This window comes from Sus scrofa, chromosome 6 (assembly GCF_054392235.1).
Source record: "Sus scrofa isolate SSC_HxYL_T2T_F1_AM1 chromosome 6, Sscrofa_HxYL_maternal_Yorkshire_Landrace_v2.0, whole genome shotgun sequence".
In the NCBI taxonomy this organism is placed as follows: Eukaryota; Metazoa; Chordata; class Mammalia; order Artiodactyla; family Suidae; genus Sus; species Sus scrofa.
Window position 1 is genome coordinate 55,094,285 of NC_139388.1, and position 24,151 is coordinate 55,118,435.

The window sequence follows — 24,151 nt, forward strand, 5'->3', positions numbered from 1 at the left end:
GAAGAAGGGTTGTTATGCAAATTTTGAGCATAGCCCTCAAAACTGGTAGCTTCTGCTTCCACCTTCAATAAGTATTATTCACCTCCTCCTCCTCTTCCCCCTGCTTTTTCTCCTCCTCCCCCCTCCTCCTCCTTCTCTTTCTCCTCCTCGTCCACCTTCCCTCCCCTCCTCCCCTCCTGCTCCTTCTCCCTCTTCCTCCCTGCCCCAACCACCTCTCTCTCTCTCTCTCTCCTCTGCCTATGTATGATATAAACCCAGCCCAGGCTGGCCTGCTGGAGGATAAGATACCAAGAGTCTGGGCATCCCACACCAGCTGGCCCCCAAGATCAGCAGAGCCACCTGCGACTGACCACAGATGCATGAGTGATCCAGCCAATTCCAGAAGAATCACCCATAGATGTGTGAGTCATAACACAGGTTCACTGTCTTGAGCCATCGAGTTTTGGGGAAGGGAGCGTGCAGCTTTCCTGAGATAAGTGTATGGCTGACACAACCCCCATCGCCACCTGTATAAAGGCAAGAGAGCCTGAGCCACTGTCACCATGACACCTCCACACCCACCTGAGATCCAGATCTTCCCATTGGCTGAGCGGCAAAGGTGAGTGATGCTGTTGGAGGCTTTGCAGGTGTACCTGCCCTCCTGGTCCAAGGAGACCTCAGCAATGACCAGGTGCTGGGTGGCAGGGCCTGGCTTCCCATCCACCTCCCAACGGTACTGGGCAGGGGGGTTTGAGTCGGCAAAGCAGGACAGGGTGAGGGCTGCACCAGCCCTGACCTCTGGGTCTGGAGGGTTGACCACGGGAAGGTCTGGGCCATCTGCCGAGAATCGACAAGGTCAGGCCAGAGGGAAGAGCAAGGTCCGTCCTCATCAGAGCCTCGGGCCTCTGACCCGGACACTTTTTCATCCCCATCCAGGGGACAAGGGTGTTTGACCCCTCTTCTGCCTGCCTGCCTCTTGTCCTGTAGCCCCCCAGTCTCCACCAAGCAGCCAGACCCAAGTCATATGTCATCCTGCCTCTGCACAAAACCCTTGTCTCCAGCTCACGCAGACTAAAAGCCAAAGCCCCCACCAGTGGCCACAGGCCCCCCACGCTCCGCCCCTCTTCCCTCTTTGGGGACAGTCCCCTCTCTTTCACCCCCCCCCACTCTGCTTCCTTCACTCAGACCCCCTTGCTGCTCCTCAAGCGGGCCAAGCACCCTCACCCCCAGGCCCCGGAATTTGCAGTCTCCTCTCCCTGCAAATATCCACCCCCTCATTTCCTCCAGATCTTCTCCTCAAAAGGCTTATCTTGGAGTTCCCGTCGTGGCGCAGCAGAAACGAATCCAACTAGGAATCATGAGGTTGAGGGTTTGATCCCTGGCCTTGCTCAGTGGGTTAAGGATCCGGTGTTGCCATGAACTGTGGTGTAGGTCGCAGACGCGGCTCCAATCCCACTTTGCTGTGGCTTTGGTGTAGGCCGGCGGCTACAGCTCTGATTCGACCCCTAGCCGGGGAGCCTCCATATGCCACGGGTGCAGCCCCCCCCCCCAAAAAAAGACCAAAAAAAAAAAAAAAAGACAAAAGGTTTTTCTGGGGGCAGGGAGCAGATACATCAGGAGGATGGGGTTGACACGTGCGCGCTGTTAGTCACAGGGTAGGTGACTACCGGGGACCTACTGTGCAGCCCAGGGAGGTCTGCTTGATTGTTCCCTAATAACCTATGTGTGAAAAAGAATAGATGTACGTATGACTGATTCACTTTGCTGTGCACCTCAAGCCTAGCAAATGTTTTAAATCAACTTTACCCCAATGAGATTAAAAGAAATTTTTTTAATCAAAGTGTAGTCCATTTACCATGTTGTGTCAATTGCTGCTGTAGGGCAAAGTCACCCAGTCATACATACATATATGTATATGTACATTCTCTTTCTCACATTATCTTCCATCCTTGGGTTTTTGGTTTTTGTTTTTTTGTGGGCTTTTTTGGCATTTTAGTGCCACATTCACGGCAAATGGAGGTTCCCAGGCTAGGGGTTTAATCGGAGCTACAGCTGCCGGCCTACACCACAGCCACAGCCACACCAGATCTGAGAAGTGTCTGTGACCTACACCACAGCTCACAGCAACGCTGGATTCTTAACCCACTGAGCGAGGCCAGGGATCCAACCTGCAACCTCTTGGTTTCTAGTCAGATTTGTTTTCGCTGTGCCGCAACAAGAACTCCCCCATCATGTTCTATCACAGCAAAAAAAAAAAATTTTTAAAGGCTTTTCTGGAGTTCCTGTCGTGGCTCAGTGGGAACGAACCTGACTTGTATCCATGAGGATGAGGGTTTGATACCTGGCCTCACTCAGTGGGTTCAGAATCTGCTGTTGAGGTGAGCTGTGGTATAGGTTGCAGAGGCAGCTTGGATCTGGCGTGGCTGTGGCTATGGCTGTGGCTGTGGTGTAGGCCGGCAGCTGTAGCTCTGATTCAACCCGTAGCCTGGAAATCTCCATATGCCACAGGTGCGGACCTAAAAACACCGAAAAAACAAAAAGGCTTTTCTGACCACCCTCTGCCACTCTCTGGTCTCTCACTTTGGTTTGTCCTTGCAGTGATCACCAGCCAACATTGTATTTTTATTTGCTTAATTCGGGGGGTGGAGGGTGGCATTCCCACAGCAGGTGGAAGTTCCTGGGCCGGGAAAGGAACCCACACCACAGCAGTGCCAACACCAGATCCTTAACCCACTGAGCCACCAGGGAAATCCTTTATTTGCTCATTTGTTGATTGTCTTCCTCATCCCACCAGCATGCCAGGTCCGTGGAGCTGGGGTTTCTGTGTGTTGTGGTCACAGCTGGGTCCCCAGCACCTAGTACAGTGCCTGCCACACAGTAGGGGCTCAACACAGGTTGGTGGAATGAATCTGCCGCCTGGTCCTTGGCTGTTCAGCTACCACGCTCCACTCCCTGCCTCTGGCCACCCCCTGTCAACCCCTCTGTGGGCTCCTCTTCCTCCACTGGAGCCCTAAGTCTGGTGGGCCCCAGGGTTCACACTTTTTGGCTTTCTATCCTTCTCATTTTATACATCCCCCCTCAAGACAATTTCACCCATTCCTAAGGCTTCCATCACCTCCCCAGGATATCGAGTCCCAGCCCACATCTCGAGTCAAATCTTCTTTCTAAGCTTCACACTTATCTATTTGCTTGATGCTGGCTGTCCAACCCTGAACTTGGTGTCTGTATTGACCATGTCTTTTTCTTTCTGTATTCTGATGCTGTGACATCTTAGAGCCTCCTCGGTGAGGACTTGGGTCCTGGGGGGACTGCCCCTCTCAGGGTTAGCTAATTCCTAGAGATATTAAATAATTTGCTCATGATCATGCTTTTCAACTGCAAACCAACAAAACCAGAGCCCATACCCAAATCATCTGCAACACTCCAGGCCACTGCCTACCTGTTTTAACCACCCCGAGGCAGGTCCCAGACACCTAGGGACAGTCTCTATGCCCCAGAACCCACTGAAATTATTCTAACTAGCCAACGGTACACCTGCTTATTCTGTCTCCCCCATTTCTTCCTGCAGAAACCACAGTAAAGGCTCTTGCCCACAGTATCCCCTCTCCCCCTGCCTCCTGGCCAACCCTGGTGCTCCCCCACGTAGCCCCCATGGCAGAGTGTCCCCCTCCTTCTGTGAACTCTCAGTAACAAATTGTCTTTTCAATGGCCATTCTCTCCCAATCCGTTGGCCTTACTGAACCTCACATTTCCTGTGAATATATTTTACTTTGAAACAGTGTCTTCCCCAGGGAGTTTGGGGAACGTAGATGTAAACTATTACAATTCCAATGGATAATGGGTCCTACTGTACAGCACAGGGAACTAGGTCCAGTCTCTTGGGTCAGAACATGATAGAAGATACTATGAAAAAAAATGTATATATATGTATGACTGGGTCACTTTGCTGAACAGCAGAAATTGAAGGAACACTGTAAGTCAACTATACTTGAATAAAAAATTTTAAAAATAAAAGTGCCTTCCCTCAAAACCTGCTTCTCTTCCCAGCGTCCCATCTCCGAAGGTAGTGCCACCATCCATCTCACCTGTCCTCTCTCCCTTGTGCCTCAGGATGCATCACCTCCAGCCCCTCCCTGTGATCCTCGCCCCTGTCCATTCTTCCTCCTGCTTGTTACTGAACCTCCTGAATGGCCTTTTCATTTGTCCCAACCCATCTTCAACAGGACAGGCTAGAGAGTATTTCAGTGCAAATCCGACCACATCACTCCTTTGGTAAAGAACAAACCATCAGCAAGGACGTCAATACCAGGGTGAGGTGAGCCTGAGTCTCCAGGCTCACCTTTCACTTGTCCACCTCTACTCCCATGTTCCTGCGTTTCCATGACCTCTCTTGCTTTTTTATGCCTCTGGACCTTTGCACAAGCTGCTCTCTCCACCCAGAACATTATAAAGGTTACAAATCCTAACCTTTTCAACTATGTCTTCCATAATCATCCTTCAGGTCTTCTTTTCCAGGAAGCTTTCCTCGACTCCCAGGCTTGGTCCAGCACCCCGGCTGGGTTTCCTCCAACCCCTTAGATCCCCCCATCCCAGCCCTGCCCACTCTGTTTGCTGCCACTATCTGGGGACAGGCCTGTCTCCTCCACTGGACTAGAAGCCCCAGGAGGACAGGACCAGGGATCTGCTTTGTTTTCTGCTGCACGCTCGGGGTTTAACACAGGACTCTGGTGCACCTTCAGCCTCTAAATATTTTCAATGTATTGACTAATTAAGAGTCAATCAAACACCATGCATTAATTACCAATGACAACAGCTGTCATTTACCATGTTCCTGCAACATGCCACTTACATTTTCAGGTGCTGTAAATGCTAGACTTCACTTGCCCCTCTGCCAGATCCTGAAGGTGGATTTTATCATCCCCATTTTAACAATAGGGACACTGGGGCTCAGAGAATAAAACATCTTCCCCAAGGCCACATGTTCCATTAATTCATCCATTTAACACATATTTACTGAGGACCTACTGGTTACTGAAAATAGATCTGTGAATGAGTCTGTCACCCAGTGTAGATACTGCTGGTGGAGCTAGGGTTCCATGTCCTCCCTATGGAGTTTGCAAGTCTTTCCCAAATGCCCTGTTGGACCTGCTGCTAGGAAGTTAGTAACACATCGCACAGTGGGACAGGGCATCTCTGGCTTGGACTTAAACAGGATCCTCAACAGCGGGAGGTCTTTATGCGAATAATACGCATTCCCCCACCTTAGGGCAGACGCCCCCGGCTTGGCCAACAGACCCAGCTGGATTTCAACCCCCTGCTTCACCCCTCAGCCACATCCGTGTGGCATCCCCACCCATCCTTTAGCAAGGCCCACAACTCACAAATGACTTTGACAAGGACGGGGTCGCTGATGCTGCTGGCGGCTGAGTTCCTACTCTCACACTGGTAGTGCCCTGTGTCGTTCCTGCTGATGTTGTGCAGAGTCAGCATCCTGTGGTCTGAGGACAGCTCCATGTGGCCACCAGGGAAGATACTCTGGCCATTGACATACCACCGGAGGGAGGGCCACTGTACTCCTTGGGGGGAAGCAGTGCAGGCTGATGGATTCCACATGCTCTTCAGGGGCTAAGTTATTGGCTGAGACATTGGGCTGTAGAAGTGTCTCTGTGGGAAAGTTAGGAAGAGGTAGAAGTGTTGAGTCCTGACAGATCATAGGCTCAGGTAGAAATCAGTGTCCTTACCAATCATTCTTTTACTTATTTATTTATTATCTTTTTTTTTTTTTTTGCATTTTCTAGGGCTGCTCCCATGGCATATGAAGGTTCCCAGGCTAGGGGTCCAATTGGAGCTGCAGTCTCCAGCCTACACCAGAGCCACAGCAATGCCAGATCCGAGCCGTGTCTGCAACCTACACCACAGCTCACAGCAACGCCAGATCCTTAACCCACTGAGCAAGGCCAGGGATCGAACCTGCAACCTCATGGTTCCTAGTTGGATTCGTTAACCACTGAGCCACGACAGGAACTCCCCAATCATTCTTTTAATAATCTGTTCGTCCAAACACCTGTCCATACACCTGTTCATAAGTTCACCTATTTACTCACCAACTCAGCCATTCATATATCGCTCCACCCAGTGGTTCACTCTTCTATCCGCCCATCATCCATACATCTATCCATCATCCATCCATCTACCTGTTTATCTGCTATTCATCCATCCATCCATCCATGCTACCTATAAATCCAACATCCCATCTACCTACCTGTACCGACATCCATACATGCACCTGTCCATCTAACACTGGAGTTGCCACAAGACCCTTGCTGAAAACCCACCCACCCCTCCCATGAACAGGAGCTAACATTTATCTTTAAGTTACAAGGTCTGGCCGCAAAGAAAGAAGGCTATAGGAAGAGAAAAACAAAAAATGAATAGAACCAGCTGAACCCAAGATTGTGCTGACTCGGACCCCCAAAACATCCTGAGTCTCATTCTATGCTGATTTGATTACATTAGCAAACTAAATGACATTCCTCTGCCTGAGGCCATGACCCGAAGTCAAAAACCAAAAGTCAAAGCCCAAAAAAGGACAGAAAAGAGGTGATACCCCATTTCTGGGAAAGCCAGGCCTCTTCCCCAGAAAACTAATGCACAAGCCTCCCCATCATTAGTCTCCATCCTCTCCGCCTAGTCCTTACTCCTTAAAAGTAAGTCCCTCTCCCTGTTAAGGTGAGAAGTTGATTTTACGGAGTTCCAGCTTCTCCATTCTTTGGCCACTGAATAAAACTAGTGCTGCTTCAGTCTCAGCTTCATCTTCCTTTTAGGCTGTGCAAAACTGCATGGAAAAAGAACCTTGCCTGCTAGGGCAAGGGGCCTCAGTCGGGCTAGCACCGAGGTAGAGGTCCATGTGACCTAATCTAGTTACACATCTACCCATTCATTCATTCATCCACCAATCCACCCACTGAACATTCCATTTTACATATATATATATATGTGTGTGTATATATATATATATATAATATACATATAGCTTTTTAGGGCAACGCCTACGGTATATGGAGGTTCCCAGGCTAGGGTTCATATTGGAGCTACAGCCACAGCAACGCGGGATCCGAGCCGCATCTGCGACCTACACCACAGCTCACGGGATCCGAGCGAGGCCACAGATCAAGCTAGCATCCTCATGAATACTAGTCGGATTCAGTTCTGCTGTGCCACAATGGGAACTCTGTCTTCTAGATTTTATATTAAATCTATTCTTAAGAGATCAAAGTGTGATCTCTTAGAGGTGAAGCATTTCTGGAAATTTCCAAATGCTGAATAAACGTGACATTGGAGGTCAAGCCACCTTGAATCTTAGGGCTGGAATGGCCTCTTCAGACCTTATTTAGAAGCTTTTGTCACACAAATGGGAAAAGAAAGACTAGACCAATCCCACAAGAGTGGCCTGTCTGGTCTACCACAGGGTGCTGGCCAAGCTGCTTGCCCCCTATATCCATAAAGAAAATCATGTACAAAACATGTGTACATATACACACAGTGTATAAAAAGCTACACTGTAGAGCAATGGGCAGTGTTCTAAAGCAACACTCATGAAATTCTGTTAAACGAACAAATGCTGGCTGCCAAACAGTATGCATAGTCCATCCACTCTCCTTTTGTAGGACAAAATGCACGTGTCTTTATTCATTTATCGGAATAAGCATGGGGACAGAGTTCCCGTCATGGCTCAGCAGTAGCAAACCCCACTAGTACCCATGAGGACGCGGGTTCCATCCGAGGCCTCACTCATTAGGTAAGAATCTCGCGTTGCCACAAGCGTGGTGTGGGTTTCCGAGGTGGTTCGGACCACGTTGCTGGGGTGTAGGCCTGCAGCAGCAGCTCCAGTGGGACCCCTAGCCTGGGAACTTCCATATGCTGTAGGTGCGGCCCCAACAACAACAACAACAACAACAACAAAAATAAAAAAAAATTAAAAAAAAAAGGAAGAAAAGACATAGGCATGAGGAATGAATCTGTAAGAGGAGACGCCAACGTATTAGCAGGGGTCATCTCTGGAAGAGTGGGGTTTTCCTCCCTCTTCTTTCCCTTTTAAAAAGTATCTCCAGGAGTTCCCGTTGTGGCGCAGTGGTTAATGAATCCAACTAGGAACCATGAGGTTGCGGGTTCAATCCCTGGCCTTGCTCAGTGGGATAAGGATCCGGCATTGCCGTGAGCCATGCTGTAGCTCGCAGATGCGGCTCTGATCCTGAGTTGCTGTGGCTGTGCTGTAGGCCGGCAGCTGCAGCTCCAATTAGACCCCTAGCCTGGGAACCTCCATATGCTGTGGGAGCAGCCCTAGAAAAGGCAAAAAGAGAAAAAAAAATATCTCCATTATCTAATTTTATTTTGCACTGAATATACAGCATGTGTTCAATAAAGAAATAGTCCAAATGAGGATGTGATGTGGCTCTATGTTAACCAAGATAGAAACTGAAGATCAGAAGATTAAAATTTAAAAACAGGTTAAATAATGGTAAATAGAGTATAATATTTTTTGATTGTGGGTTTGTTTTTTTTGTTTGTTTTTGGTTTTTGTTTTTTTTTTTTTGGTCTTTTCTAGGGCTGCAACCGCAGCATATGGAGGTTCCCAGGCGAGGGGGTCTAGTTGGAGCTGTAGCTGCCGGCCTACACCACAGCCACCGCAATGCCAGATCCGAGCCGTATCTACGACCTTCACCACAGCTCATGGTGTGATCCTTAACCCACTGAGTGAGGCCAGGGATCTAACCTGAGTCCTCATGGATACTGGTCAGGTTCATTAACTGCTGAGCCATAATGGGAACTCCTAATATTTTTTGTTTTGAAATACATATATTTGAATGTAGATATTGAAATAAGGGAATTACAGAAGCTATGCAGGTGTCTCTGGGAGGCTCCATTGGCTACCTTCCCTTTCCTGTAATGAATGTGCAATTTACTTAAAATATGAAAAGGTGGCCTACAATATTTTTAGAAAGCAACCCCCACCAAACAAATCACTTTGTAATTGGATTAAAAATATAAAAACTGGAGTTCCCGTCGTGGTGCAGTGGTTAACGAATCCGACTAGGAACCATGAGGTTGCGGGTTCGATCCCTGCCCTTGCTCAGTGGGTTAATGATCCGGCGTTGCCGTGAGCTGTGGTGTAGGTTGCAGACGCGGCTCGGATCCCGCGTTGCTGTGGCTCTGGCGTAGGCCGGCGGCTACAGCTCCGATTGGACCCCTAGCCTGGGAACCTCCATATGCCGCGGGAGCGGCCCAAGAAATAGCAACAATAACAACAACAACAACAACAACAAAGACAAAAGACAAAAAATAAAATAAAATAAAAATAAAAACTTATTCTGCACGGGTTAGAAAAATCTTGCTGAATATGTTTATAAGTGGAACAGCCAAGAAAAGCATCCTAAAACCAAAACCAAACCAAACTCTACCAATAAAGCCCCGAGGCAAGGAATGATTTTTGTCTTGATTTCTTTTTTTTTTTTTTTTTTAATTTTGGAGATTTCATGTCTAACCAATAACCTCCCACCTTGGCTTCCTACCCCTCTTAGTTCATTTGTGCTCTAATAACGAAACACAGAGTGAGTAGCTTATAAACCACAGAAAGGTATGTCTCATGGTTCTGAAGCCTGGCAGCCCAAGGCCAGGGTGCCAGCACGGTCAAGTTCTAGTGAGGACCTTCCTCCTGGTTCTTGGGTCCTGGTTCCACGCTGCGGAGGGGACTAGGGACCTCTCTGGAGCCTCTTTTATAAACGCATTAATCCCACGCAGGAGGCTCCAGCCTCATGATCTAATCACCTCCCAACGGCCCCACCTCCTAATACCATCACCTTGTGGGTTAGGATTTCAACAGAGGAGTTTTTTGGGGTGTGTCTGAGGGGACAGGTATTCAGACCATAGCGGTACCTGAGATGCTAATGCTGATGTCCACGCTGCTGTGCAAGCCGGATATGGAGTTTGAAGCCTTGCAGGTATAGATCCCCGAGTGCGCCCTGGAGAGACTGGGAATGAAGAGGGTCTGACCCTTGGGCCCGGGGACCCCACTGATGCTCCACGTGTACTGGGCAGGGGGCTGGGAGTCGGCCAGGCAGATCAGGGTGAGGTTAGAACCAATCACAAAATCTGGGTCTGGTGAGGTCATGGTGGGGGTGTCAGGGCCATCTGGACCACGAGAAAATGGTCTTCAGCGGGAAGTGTGGGGCGAATCCGGACCCCATCCCCAACCCCACCCACCCACCCCCACCCCTACCCACACCCTTGTGTTGTCCACTTAGCTCAGAGCTGGAAGCCATGCAGCTTGAGGAGGGCGCACAGTGATACAACATAAAGGTCTGTCCAGTAAATGAATGAATGGATGAAAGAAGGAAAGGACTATTGCAGTAGCCTCCTCGCTATTGGGTCTGTGTCTCTCATTCTCATTCTGTACAGAATGTCTGTTCCATGAGGACCAGGATGCTTGTCTGTTTACCACTTGGACCAAAATAACTCATGGCACACAACAGGCGCTCACAGGAATGTTTTTCAAGAGACAGGGAGGAGAGGGAGGGGGAGAGGAGAGAGAGCTGGATTCAAGTTCCCATCTTTACTCCTGACACTATGAGATTGTGGGCAAGCCCCTTCTCTTTCTTAATCTCAGTTTCCTTGTTTGCAAAATAAAGGGTCTCTGAAAATTCTTTCAGGTCTGCAAATATTTATGGTTTGGGGTCTGGCATTTCTCTGGGTGGAATCCCGTGATCTCCACTTGATTTTGGACCTCAGAGAGGGTGAATCCGACAGTTTGTAAGTGGGTACGTGGTCAAGCTCAACAAATACACAAATGATGGGTGAACTTGCAGGACAGTGTTCATAAGCGTCTCTCGAGCACTCAGGTGCCAGTCGCTGTTCTAAGTTCTAAACATGAACCCACTTGTTTAATCCTCACAATGACCCAGTGAGAGAGATACTATTGTGACCCCCACTTTGTAGACGAGGAAACCGAGGCACAGAAGGGGGAAGCGATTTGCCCAAATTCACCAGCTGAGAAAGAGCAGAGTCGGGATTTGAACCCAGGGAGTCTATAGAGCCCTTGGTCTAAACAGCCCCTGCTTTAAGCTATAAACAATGGACAAACCAGTGGACGGTTGAGCAGGAGGTACTGTGTGGATCAGGGTGGGTCCCTCATGGGGCCGGGATGCCCAGACTCACAGGTCACGCCAACCATGAGGGCTTCACTGAGCCTTGATCCCAAGTGGTTCCTGGCCTCGCAGTGGTAGGTGCCAGAGTTATTTCGTGTGACTCTGGGGATGGTGAGGACCCTGCCATCCGTGGAGACTGCTGACCCATCTCCTTCCTGAATCACCTCGAGGTTCTGAAACCACCGGATGGTCACATCATTGTTTGGGGAGACACATGTCAAATGCAAGGAGTCCATGTGCTCCACTGGGGCCAGGTTCTGGGCGGCCACCTGGGGCTGCTGCAGCTTCTCTGGGGAGGAGAAAGGAGAACCAGAGCGTGCCAAGGGCAGGAGGGCACCCAGGGTTCCAGAAATTATCAGGAGCAGGAAATGCCCTGAGGCCTCGGAAACCCCCTACTGCTGGCTTTGCCGGACGCAAGGTAAATATACCTGGCGTCAGCCTCGAGTCTAATAAGCACACACACGCACACACACACAACGGACTCACCCACTCCACTGCAGAGGTTCTTAAATGTCTGGGCATCCCAATCCTCTCCCTAGAAACCACACGCACAAGAAAGTGCATTTGCACCTAATTTCAGGTGTTGTGGGTCACTCTGAGGACCCTCTTAGGAGCCCAGGTAAAGACACTTACACCTAGATTATAAATTAGCAAAAACCTCTCTCTGGCAAAACAAATCAAAGGCTTTAAAATGGAGTTCCTGTTATGGCTCCACAGGTTAGGAACCCGACTTGTGTCTGTGAGGATGCAGGGTCAGGTTCAATCCCGGGCCTCGCTCAGCAGCTTAAGGATCTGTCATTGCTGCAAGCTGTGACATGTACAGGGCACAGATCTGTCTCTGTGGTGTAGGCTGGCAGCTGAAGCTCTGATACGACTCCTAGCCCAGGAACTTTCATATGCCGAGGGGGTGGCCCTAAAAAGCAGGAAAAAAAAAAGTACTTAGCAGAGTAAAGATGTCATTTCCCCCAAAATTTACATACAGGTTTAAGAAAGTGCTATCAAAATCTTAGCAAATTTTTGTAGACATAGAAGAGATTATTTTAAAATTTATATGGAGGAGTTCCCGTCCTGGGGCAGTGGTTAACGAATCCGACTAGGAACCATGAGGTTGCGGGTTCGGTCCCTGCCCTTGCTCAGTGGGTTAAGGATCCGGCGTTGCCGTGAGCTGTGGTGTAGGTTGCAGACGTGGCTCGGATCCCGCGTTGCTGTGGCTCTGGCGTAGGCCAGTGGCTACAGCTCCGATTTGACCCCTAGCCTGGGAATCTCCATATGCCGCGGGAGCGGCCCAAGAAATAGCAAACACACACACACACACACACACACACACACACACACACACACACACAGAACAGATAAAAACAATTTGGGGAGTTCCCGTCATGGCGCAGTGGTTAACGAATCCGACTAGGAACCATGAGGTTGCGGGTTCGGTCCCTGCCCTTGCTCAGTGGGTTAACGATCCGGCGTTGCCGTGAGCTGTGGTGTAGGTTGCAGACGCGGCTCGGATTCCGCGTTGCTGTGGCTCTGGCGTAGGCCAGTGGCTACAGCTCCAATTCGACCCCTAGACTGGGAACCTCCATATCCCGCTGGAGCGGCCCAAAGAAATAGCAAAAAGACAAAAAAAAAAAATTTATATGGAAAGGAACAAGAACAGATAAAAACAGGAGTTCTGTCGTGGCGCAGTGGTTAACGAATCCGACTAGGAACCATGAGGTTGAGGGTTCGATCCCTGGCCTCGCTCAGTGGGTTAACGATCTGGCGTTGCCGTGAGCTGTGGTGTAGGTTGCAGATGTGGCTCGGATCCCGTGTTGCTGTGGCTGTGGTGTAGGCTGGCAGCTACAGCTCCGATTCAACCCCTAGCCTGGGAACCTCCATATGCCGCGGGAGCGGCCCAAGAAATAGCAAACACACACACACACACACACACACACACAGAACAGATAAAAACAATTTGGGGAGTTCCCGTCGTGGCGCAGTGGTTAATGAATCCGACTAGGAACCATGAGGTTGAGGGTTCGATCCCTGGCCTCGCTCAGTGGGTTAATGGTCCGACGTTGCCGTGAGCTGTGGTGTAGGTTGCAGACGCGGCTCGGATTCCGCATTGCTGTGGCTCTGGCGTAGGCCAGTGGCTACAGCTCCGATTCGACCCCTAGCCTGGGGACCTCCATATGCCGCGGGAGCGGCCCAAAGAAATAGCAAAAAGACAAAAAAAACAAAACGAAACAAAACAAAAAAAAAAACAATTTGCGGGAGAAAAGATAAAGTGAGAAGTATGATGCTACCAGATTTCAAGATACATTATATAGCTACAGTAATCAAAACTGTGGAGTACTGGTGATAAATAATTACATAAATCAATGAAACAGAATAAAGAGCTCAGAAATAGACTCATACAAATCTGTCCCACTGATTTTTGGCAAAGGTACAAAAGCAATTCAATGGAGGAAAGATCTCCTTTCTTTCTTTTTTTTCCAGGGGGTGGAGTTTTTTGTTGTTGTTGGTTTATTTTCAAATTGAAGAAAGGATCTCTTTTCAAGGAATGGTGCTAGACCTGTAGAGCAGAAATTGGCACAGCATTGTAAATCAACCACGCTTTTTTTTTTTTTTTTCTTTTTAGGGCCGCATGTGCAGCATATGGAACTTCCCAGGCTAGTGGTCAAATCAGAGCCGCAGCCACTGGCCTGCACCACAGCCACACCAGATCTGAGCCACACCTGTGACCAATGCTGAAGTTTTGGCAATGTGAGATCCTTAACCCACTGAGCGAGGCCAGGGATGGAACCCGCATCCTCATGGATACCAGTTGGGTTCGTAACCCACTGAGCCACAATGGGAACTCCAATCAACCATACTTTAATGAAAAAAAATAATAAGGGCATCAAATTAAAGAAAACGGCATTCTTCAAAATTAAAATTGACAAATTCTCAAACAAAAAAAAAAAGAAAACAAAAAATGGTGCTCAAACAATAAAACACCTATGAGTAAAAAAGAAATCTTGGCCTAAACCTCACACCTTATCCAAAAATTCATTCAAAATGGGTCACAGATTTAACGGTAAAATGCTAAAACTATAAAACTTTTAGAAGAAAACAGGGAGTTCTCGTCGTGGTGCAGCAGAAACGAATCCGACTAGGAACCATGAGGTTGTGGGTTTGATCCCTGGCCTCGCTCAGTGGGTTAAGGATCCCGAGTTGCCGTGAGCTGTGGTGTAGGTCGAAGACTCCGCTTGGATCTGTCGTTGCTGTGGCCGTGGCATAGGCTGGTGGCTACAGCTCCGATTCGACCCCTAGCCTGGGAACCTCCATATGCCACAAGAGCGGCTCTAAAAGGACAAAAGACAAAAGACAAAAAAAAGAAAACAGAAAATCTTTATGATCCTAGGGATTGTTGAAGAATTCTTAGACATGGCACCAAAAGCAGAATCCATAAAAGAAAAGTTGATAATTCATCAGTATGTTTCTCTGCAAAAGATGCTACTAAGAGCACACACAAAAAATAAGCTACAGACTGAGAAAAAATATCTACAAACCACACACCTGACAATGGATTTGTATCTAAAATACGCACCAAAAAACCCCCCAAATCTCTCATAACTCAACTGTAAAAAACAAACAATCCAAGTAGAAAAGAGCTAAAAGACATGAAGAGATATTTCATTGGAAGGATATACGAATGGCACACAGGCTCATGAAAGAATGCTCAACAGTATTAGCTATTAAGGAAATGCAAATGAAGATCACAATGAAATATTTCTATATAGCAACTAAAATTTTTTAGAAATAGTGACAATAACAAATGTTGGCAAGGAAACTGGATCTCCCATGCTCTGCCTGTGGAAATGTAAAAAGTTACAGCCGTTCTGGAAAACAGTTTGGCAGTTTCTTTAGATCATTAAACAGATGCCTGCCACATCCAGCAACTGCACTTCTGGACATTTATCCCAGAAAAATCAAAACTTATGTCCACATAAAAATCTGTAGGAGTTCCCGTGGTGGCGCAGCAGAAAGGAATCCAACTAGGAAGCATGAGGGTGCAGGGTTGATCCCTGGCCTCGCTCAGTGGGTTAAGGATCTCGTGTTGCCATGAGCTGTGCTGTAGGTCGTGGATGCGCTCAGATCTGATGTTGCTGTGGCTGTGGTGAAGGCCGATGGCTACAGCTCTGATCGGACTCCTAGCCTGGGAACTTCCATATGCTGCAGGTGCGGCCCTGAAAAGCAAAAATAAATAAATAAATAAATAAATATCTGTAAACGAATGTTCATGGCAGCTTTATTTGTAATAGCCAAAACCTGGGAACACCAAAATGTTCTTCAATAAGTGAATCATTAAATAAACTATGGTGCCTTCACAGGGTAGACTAACTACTTAGTAATCAAAAGGAACAGACTACTGAAATGTAACGACTTAGATTGGATTTCAAGGGCATTGTGGCTGAGTGGGAAATGAAGAAAAAAAAGCTGCTCTCACAAGGTTACATGACAAAATTACAGAGATGGAGAACAGATGGGTGGTTTCCAAGGGTCAGGGATGGTAACCCCAAGAGGGGAAGTGGGAGGTGGGTGTGACTGTGGCGAGAATGTTTAAGATGGACTTTCTTAGGCGCTTTCAACATGCAATGCAGCACTAACCACTGCCATCGCCATGCTGTATGTCACGACCCCCTGGCTTATGTATTTTATAACTGTATAAAATACATACCTTTTGACCCCCTTCACCTATTTTGACCCCCTTCACCTATTATAACCCCCTTCACCTTTTGACCCCCTTCACCTATTTTGTCCCCCCCCCCCCATCCCAGTTTGGGGCAACCACCCATCTGTTCTTCATCAGTTCAGGTAAAAAAAATTTTTTTAGGCGTTCCCATTGTGGCTCAGTGGTGAATGAACCCACGAGTATCCATGAGGATGTGGGATCAATTCCTGGCCTCGCTATGAGCTATGGTGTAGACTGCAGATGCGGCTCAGATCCCGTGTTGCTGTGGCTGTGGCTGGCAGTTGCAGCTCCACTTCGACCCCTAGCCTGGGAATTTCCACATGCTGCAGATGCAGCCCTAAAAAAGAAGAAGAAAATTTTTTTAGACACCACATGTAAATGAGATCATACAGTATTTGTCTTCCTCTACCTGAATTATTTCACTTAGCGTAATGCCTTCAAGATCTACCCATGTTGTCAAAAATGGCAAGATTTCCTCCTTTTTATGGTTGAATAATACTCCATATATAGCACATTTTCTTTATTCATTTATCCACTGGGCACTTAGGTTGTTTCCACATCTTGGCTATTGTAAATAATGCTGCAATGGCCATAGGTGTGCACATATCTTTTTGAGTTAGTGTTTTTGTTTTCTTTGAATAAACACCTAGAAGTGGAATTACTGAATCCTGTGACAGTTCTATTTTTAATATTTTTCAGGAACGTTCATATTATTTTCCATAGTGGCTGCACCAATTTACATTTCCACGAATAATGCACCAGCCTTCCCTTTTCTACACACCCGCACCAATGCTTGTTATTTGCATTAATTTTTCAAATCAGCAATCCCACTCCTAGGAAGTTAGTCTGAAGAAACACTTCCAATGGGGTGAAAACATGGGCACAAGCTTATTTGTTACAGCATTGTTTGCCATTGTAAAATATTGGAAACTACCTAAACCCCCAAGCAAAGGACGTGGTTGAATAAATTACAGTACCTCTAGACAAGGGAGTACTATGCAGCTATTAAAAAAGAATGAGGAAGAGCTCTATGAACAGACATAGGGTGACATTCTGTAAAATAAAAATAAATAAATAAAAGTGCAAAGAGTATTTAGAGTATGTGATCTATTGTTGAAGGAAAAAGAGACATATCTGTGTATTTTTGCAAAAAAAAAAAAAATAGGGGGGTTCCCGTCGTGGCGCAGTGGTTAACGAATCCTACTAGGAACCATGAGGTCGTGGGTTCGATCCCTGGCCTTGCTCAGTGGGTTAAGGATCCGGCATTGCCGTGAGCCATGGTGTAGGTCGCAGACTCGGCTTGGATCCCGAGTTGCTGTGGCTCTGGCGTAGGCCAGTGGCTACAGCTCCGATTAGACCCCTAGCCTGGGAACCTCCATATGCCATGGAAGCGCCCAAGAAATGGCAAAAAGACAAAAAAAAAAATAGGAAGGATAAATGAGACAATGATGAAGTTGGTCACCCACAAGGGCGGGAGAGATTTTGGAGGAAGGACCACATCTCTGAGCACATCTTTATGTGTAATTCTGGAATCAGGTTACTATTCTACACATTCAAGAAATTAAATTAAATCAGTAAAGATGGGACAAGGGAGAAGTAAAACTGAAGAGCAAACTAAAGCAAATGAACTTAGTTGTATTTCAAATGAATATCAACAGTATGTTGATTTGATATCCAAAAGGGAGGGAGGATGGGGGAGGGACATGTAATTTGCCAACATACTATTGGATTTTTCAGCAGGGCAGGTACAAACAAATTCTGAACTCTTTTTAATAGGATTTTTTTTTTCCTGTAGTGGTATAGGCAAAGCAATTCAAACATATTTTAGGGAGTTTTCATTGTGGCTCAGTGGTAACAAGCCCGACTAGGATCCATGAGGACGCAGGTTCGATCCCTGGCCCTGCTCAGTGGGTTAAGGATCCGGTGTTGCCATGAGCTGTGGTGTAGGTTGCAGACGTGGCCCGGATTCTGCGTTGCTGTGGCTGTGTAGCTCTGATTCTACCCCTAACCTGGGAACCTCCCTCGGTAGGAGGTGAGCCCCCAAAAAGAAAAAAAAAAGACAAAAATATTTTAGATATATTATTTTGAGAAAATTATTATATTAAGCAACTGAAATGTTTTAATGTTGTTGGGAGCCAGCATTCTCACTGTGGAAGAAGAGACATGTGGGATGCGGGAAGGTCAGAAAGAACCTGGAACTTGAGGTATTGTTGTAAACTCATGAGTTTGAAAATAGGCATAATTCTGTATCTGTGTATGCCTCGGTGCACTTGTGTATGCTGTGAGTGTGTAGGTGTGTATGTGTGTGTATGCATAGGTGTGAACATGCTTGTATGTCCTAGTTCTGGTCACTGAAAGTTCCTGGAAACAAAATCATCCCAGGAGAGTGAGTGCACCCTGATCTTGGCCTCTAATACCATTTCCCACTAAAAGGAACCAGGGTGTCTCAAAAAAGTGGCGGATCCGGGACTGAAGCAGGACATGGAAAACACAAGCCCGAAATACCTTATGCCAGAAAGGAAGGACGTTCTTAACAAAGGGGGAGGGGGAAGGGCACCACGCAAGAAAGATCCAAGGGGCTCCCACTGGGCAAAGCTCCAGTAATTTAAGTACCAAAATATTAAGTACAGTGATGAGTTATAAACCATTAAAAAACAGAAATTCATGAGTCCATACGGATGGCAGATAGATAGATAGATATGATGAAGAAGATGCTCAATAGATAACAGGTAAGACAGGTGGACAGATAGGTATAGACGATACATGATAGCTAGGTTCACAGGTAAGTAGGAGGGAGGGAGGTAGATGATAGATACGGAGAGAGAGACAGAGAGAGAGAACAGAGAGGAAAGAGGGGGAGAGGGCTCTTTCAGAAGAATTCCAAGTGCTGACTGGTCAAGGTCACGAGAGTGCTGGACTTAGAAAATCATCGTTTGCAACCCTCATAGCAAAGACCTTCAAAGCAGGAATCATCAAGGGATGATAAATCACGGAGGGAGTTTTGATGAGGGATAAGACATAGTCTTAAAGTGTCTTCCCACTTGCTTGTTTGTGACAAGGAATCGAAAAGAAAAGAGTCCCTATCCAGGGAAGTAAGTGGGCAAAACCTTGACCGGGAGATCAGCAATTACATCGGCAATGATGGACAGATGGACATGCGCTGAGAAGGACACGACATCACGCGTGCTGTATTCGGAGTGCCCCACTGCACTCTAATCACGAGGAAACATCAGACACACGCACAATGAGAAAGGTTCTGCTTTGTAAAGGGAGAGGTATGTTCTTTAAAAATGTCAATGTCATTGAAGATAAAGAGAGGCTGTGGAAAAGTTCCAGATTTAAGGAGGCCAAAGAGATAGGACATGAAATGCAAGACCTGACTGTACCCCGAGTCCTGTACTCCTGTACCTGATGGGGTAAGATATGCTATAAAGGACTTTAACAGGTCAATGGACCAAGTTTAAAAATGGATGGGGGATTAGATAAAAGCATTGCATCACTGGAAAGTTATAAAGTCCTTAAGCATGGTTATACACACACACACACACACACACACACACACACAATGGAATATTATCCAGCTATAAAAAGAAGGAAATTCTGACATTTGCGGCAACACAAATGAACTTGGGGAACATTATGTTAAGTGGAATAAGCCAGACACAGAAAGACAAATACTGTATTATCTCACTTCTATGTGGAATCTAAAATAGACAGACTCGGAGTTCTCTGGTGACTCAGCATGTTAAAGACGCAGCATTTTCACGGCCGTGGCTTGGGTTGCTGTTGGGGAGCAGGTTCTGTCCCTGGCCCTGGAACTTCCGCATGCCATAGGCATGCCAAAAATTTTTTAAAAATCATAATAAAGAAATAAAATAGACAAATTCATAGAAGTAGAGTGTAGCACAGTGGTTGTCAAAGACTGGAGAGGTGGGGAAAATGCTAGAATCCTGGTCAAAAGGTACAAACATCACGATTTAAGATGAAAAAGCTCTGGGGATCTAATGTACAAGATAGTGACTATAGTTAATGATACTGTATTATATACTTGAAATTTGCTAAGAGAACAGATCTTAAATTTCTCACCCCCCCCACCCCATCCCCAGGCATGCGCAGGTATCCATGTGAGATGATGGATGTATCAACTTGATTGTAATTATCATCTCACAATGTCTGTGTACATTATATCACCACACTGTATACCCTAAAAACAAATTCTACGTGTCAATTATACCTCCATAAACCTGGGGGAGAATGTTAACAGCCTTGTGAGTGAGGAATTATTATTATTATTTTTTTTTTTTTTTGTCTTTTTGCCATGTCTTGGGCTGCTCCCGCGGCATATGGAGGTTCCCAGGCTAGGGTCCAATCGGAGCTGTAGCCACCGGCCTATGCCAGAGCCACAGCAACGTGGGATCCAAGCCGAGTCTGCAACCTACACCACAGCTCACGGCAACGCCAGATCCTTAACCCACTGAGCAAGGGCAGGGACCGAACCCGCAACCTCATGGTTCCTAGTCGGATTCGTTAACCACTGTGCCATGACGGGAACTCCATATATCTTGTTTTAGTTTGTATTTCCTTTATTATTAGTGAAATTGAGCATCTTTTCATATCATTATTGACCATTTATAGTTCTTCCTCTGCCAACCAAGTATCCAAATCTTTCACTTGCTTTTTCTTATTGAAGTATTTTCCCTTTTGTTGATTCGTGGGCACTCTTTATATATTGTATATAAATCCTTTAAGTATTGGTACAGGGAATGAGGCAAAACAATTGCTCAGAAAAAGAACCTGTTGAGAGTTGTTACTCTAATAAAAGGGAGGGTGTAATATTATACTACTTATGTGTAATAAGCACTCTGATGTAGTACTCAAAAACATGGGCTTCAGGGTTCAGCAGAGATTGGGTTCAAATCCCAGCTCTGTAGGTGCCACTGGCCGTGTTGCTTAAGCATCCCGGAGCCTCAAATCCCCTATTCAGTGGTAGTGAGAAGCCCGTGGCAACCTATCTCCAGAGGGTACGGAATAGCACCAGGTACACAGAAAGCAATTAATAAATGCTTACTACTGCTAGTTGTGCCACCAGAGAGGAATGCCCAGAGAGAAGTAGCATAGCGTAATGGCCACTGGTCCTGTCCACAGAGATGAGCTGCAGCGTGTAGATGCCACTGTCCAACACTCGCATGTCAGTGACGGTCAGAGACCCATCAGCACTGCCTGTCTCCCGGCCACTATGGGCTGGTCCTGGTGTGAGGGCGTGGTTGGTGAATTTAAAATTGAGGATCCGGGTATCCTGGGAAGTGGCTGCTCCTCGGAACCAGTTGTAGGAGATGAGATTCTGAGGGAGCCCCTGGACTGACAAGGTGATGTTTCCCCCTTCCATGGCCCGGGGAGGGATGGAGGTGATGGTCAGCTGGGCAGATGCCTGCTTGCTGCATGAGCTCAGAAAGAAGGCTGAGGGAGAAGGGGGCCTCTGAGCAGCATTCGACACTAGAATCAGCCCCTCTTAGATCCTCACTCATCCAAGTTCAACAATTTGAAGAGGAGAAAGCATGGGCAAAGGCCCTGGGGCAGGAGTAAGATTGTTGGGCACATCGGAAAGACCAGTGTGGCTGAATTAAGTGAGCAAAGTAGAAAAAAAGGGCAGAGGTTGCTGCTTGCATTTTTGGCAAGACAGTTATTCATCCTGGGGGAGTGCCCAGCGCATTGCAAGTAGTTCGACCCCAGGGTGGGGGTGGGGGGGGTTGTCTCCCCACTACACCAGTAGCTTCCTCCCAGCATTGAGTCAGATGCCCACTAGGGGGCAGGCAGTATCAGCACCCATACACTGCCACACATTCACCAAATCCCCACTAGGGGGCAGTATTAGCCCTGGTTGGGATCAATTCATTCAGGCTCTTGTTCAGAGAGTACTAGGGAACCACTGGAGGCTTTTGAGCTAAGGGCTAACATGAAAGTGCCTTACGTTCTGCAGGGATCCTTCTGGCTACGGAGTGAACTGACTTTGGAGTCCGAGGGGAGAGGTGCTACATCACGCAGCTCCACAGAGGGAACCGCTGGTGAATGTGAAATTGCCGTTAACACAAACAGCGCGGCCCGCACTTGAGTGGTGCACAACTTGTGCAGCTGTACATGACAACTCCAGGGAAGGCAGAAGCAGAAGGGACCCGTTAGGAAGTGACTACAGCCACCCAGGCCAGAGACATCAGTGGTTTGGGCCGAAGTGGTTGCAACCAGAAAACAGAAATGGTGAGACTGGGGATCTGAAGCCACTAGGATTTGCTGACGGATAAGATGTGTGGGGTGTGAGTGCAAGACTGAAGTCAGAGATGACTCTGAGGTTTGGGGCGTGGGCACCTGAAAGGATGGAGGTGCCACAACCCGAGATGTGAAGACTGGGTGGGGTGGGGGGGGGACAGCAAAGAAGGTTGGGGAAGAAAATCAGGAGTTACGGCCTTGTAGCTGTTACCTGCGAGACCGAGCCATTTCCAAAGGCCACCACCTCTGCAGGGACCCTCCACGGGGCCAGCCGTGCTTTCGTGATGCCTCAATGGCCCAACTGTCCTCCTGCCTCCTCCCATCAAGAGTCCAGGCCTAGAAGAAGAGCCAGAGTGTCTGAGAAGCCCCTGTCCCTATGCAGGGTCCCCGGTTTTCCCTCTTCCCTAAGGGGAGCTCATCGATCCTGTCCCCCTGAGTCCCACCCCCGTTCACCCCAGAGTGAACCCCAAGGCCCTGGGGCACCTCCCCAGTAAGAGTCAGAGGTGGCCCAGGGCCTTGGGGGTTTGGGAACGGGGGAAGGGAGAAGCAGAGTCCACTCCCACGAGGCCAGGCTCTCACCAGTTCTGCAGATTCCTCCAGGCTCTGCAACAACCCAGCTGCCCAGCTCTAACTCTGCTGAAGTCAGAAAGAACAGCGTGGTGCTACGTTCGCTGACAAGGCAAGTGGCCTTGTGCCCCCAGGGCAGGTGGGGCAGCTGCCTCCACTCCTCTCAGAGGTCCTCTGTGCCACGCAAAGTATCACCAGTGTGGCCGGCACGCAGCGTTGGCCCCGCGTGGGCTTACAGCGCTGTTGGCACAAGCCTGGTGTCCGGGTTAATTTTTGCTAGGCGCCTGCAGCCTGGTACGGAGGTGCTGACATGGGACAGCCTCAAAGGCCACAGACAGGAGTTTATTGGAACAGGTGATAACAAGGTAAAGGTAAAGACGGCCCCTTCGCCTCAGATCCTGCCTGGCAGCTGTTTCTACCTGCAGGTCCAAAGGCCTAGAGATGATGAAGGAAGCCGCCTGCTTTCAAATCACCTTGACCCTGAGTTTCAAAGTCTGCAGGCCGCTTGGCAAGAGGCGTGAAGGGGCAGAGAGGGGTGACCAAATCATTACCTGATCAGTAGGGGAGAAGACGAAGGAAAAAATAAGCTTGAAAACCACCAGCCCCCCCCGCCTCAGAATTTTTTGTTGGTCTTTTTAGGGTTGCACCTGTGGCACATGGAGGTTCCCAGGCTAGGGGTCAAATCGGAGCTGCAGCTGCCAGCCTACACCACAACCACAGCAATGCCAGATCCGAGCCGAGTCTGCAACCTACACCACAGCTCGTGGCAACGCCAGATCCTTACCCCACTGGGGGAGGCCAGGGAATGAACCCAAGTCCTCATGGATACTAGTCAGGTTCCCTACCACTGAGCCCCAGCGGGAACTCCCTGACCTAGAATTTTTCAATGATGCCATCCAGTACTGGCAAAAGAAAGGTGAGCGTATGCCGGGGCAGGCTTTCTGGATAGCAGTTAGGCAAGAAGTGCTCAAAGACGGAAAAATGTGCATTCTCTTTGACCTCACGATTCAAGCATTAAATATATATGAAAATATTTACTTCTGGGCTAATCACAAAAATGTTGTTTATAGCAAGAAAAAATATGGAAACTTCCCAAATAGGGTATTCATGAAATACACTGTGGCAAATTTATTCAAAGGAATATTTTGCAAATCTGAAAAATAAAATTAGAGCTGAACATTTCTGTATGCGAAAAAATGTTCACAAGAGTGACTAAAGATGAGTCATGAGGGGTTCCCGTCGTGGCGCAGTGGTTAATGAATCCAACTAGGAACCATGAGGTTGCGGGTTCGGTCCCTGCCCTTGCTCAGTGGGTTAAGGATCCGGCGTTGCCGTGAGCTGTGGTGTAGGTTGCAGATGCGGCTCGGATCCCGCGTTGCTGTGGCTCTGGTGTAGGCCGGTGGCTACAGCTCCGATTAGACCCCTAGCC

The 24,151-nt window shown here is 47.8% G+C and overlaps 1 protein-coding gene across 1 annotated transcript; it reads right to left on the reverse strand.

Annotated features, from left to right (window-relative positions):
* Window positions 1-387: 387 nt before the first annotated feature.
* Window positions 388-22,383, reverse strand: LOC100627655 (cell adhesion molecule CEACAM5-like). Its single transcript, XM_084965671.1, has 7 exons — window positions 22,367-22,383; window positions 21,025-21,329; window positions 11,191-11,469; window positions 9,902-10,167; window positions 5,361-5,604; window positions 562-816; window positions 388-506 (listed from the first exon to the last, which is right to left on the reverse strand). The coding sequence occupies exons 1-7, from the start codon at window positions 22,381-22,383 to the stop codon at window positions 388-390; spliced, it is 1,485 nt and encodes a 494-aa protein (XP_084821797.1).
* Between the last annotated feature and the right edge of the window lie 1,768 nt (window positions 22,384-24,151).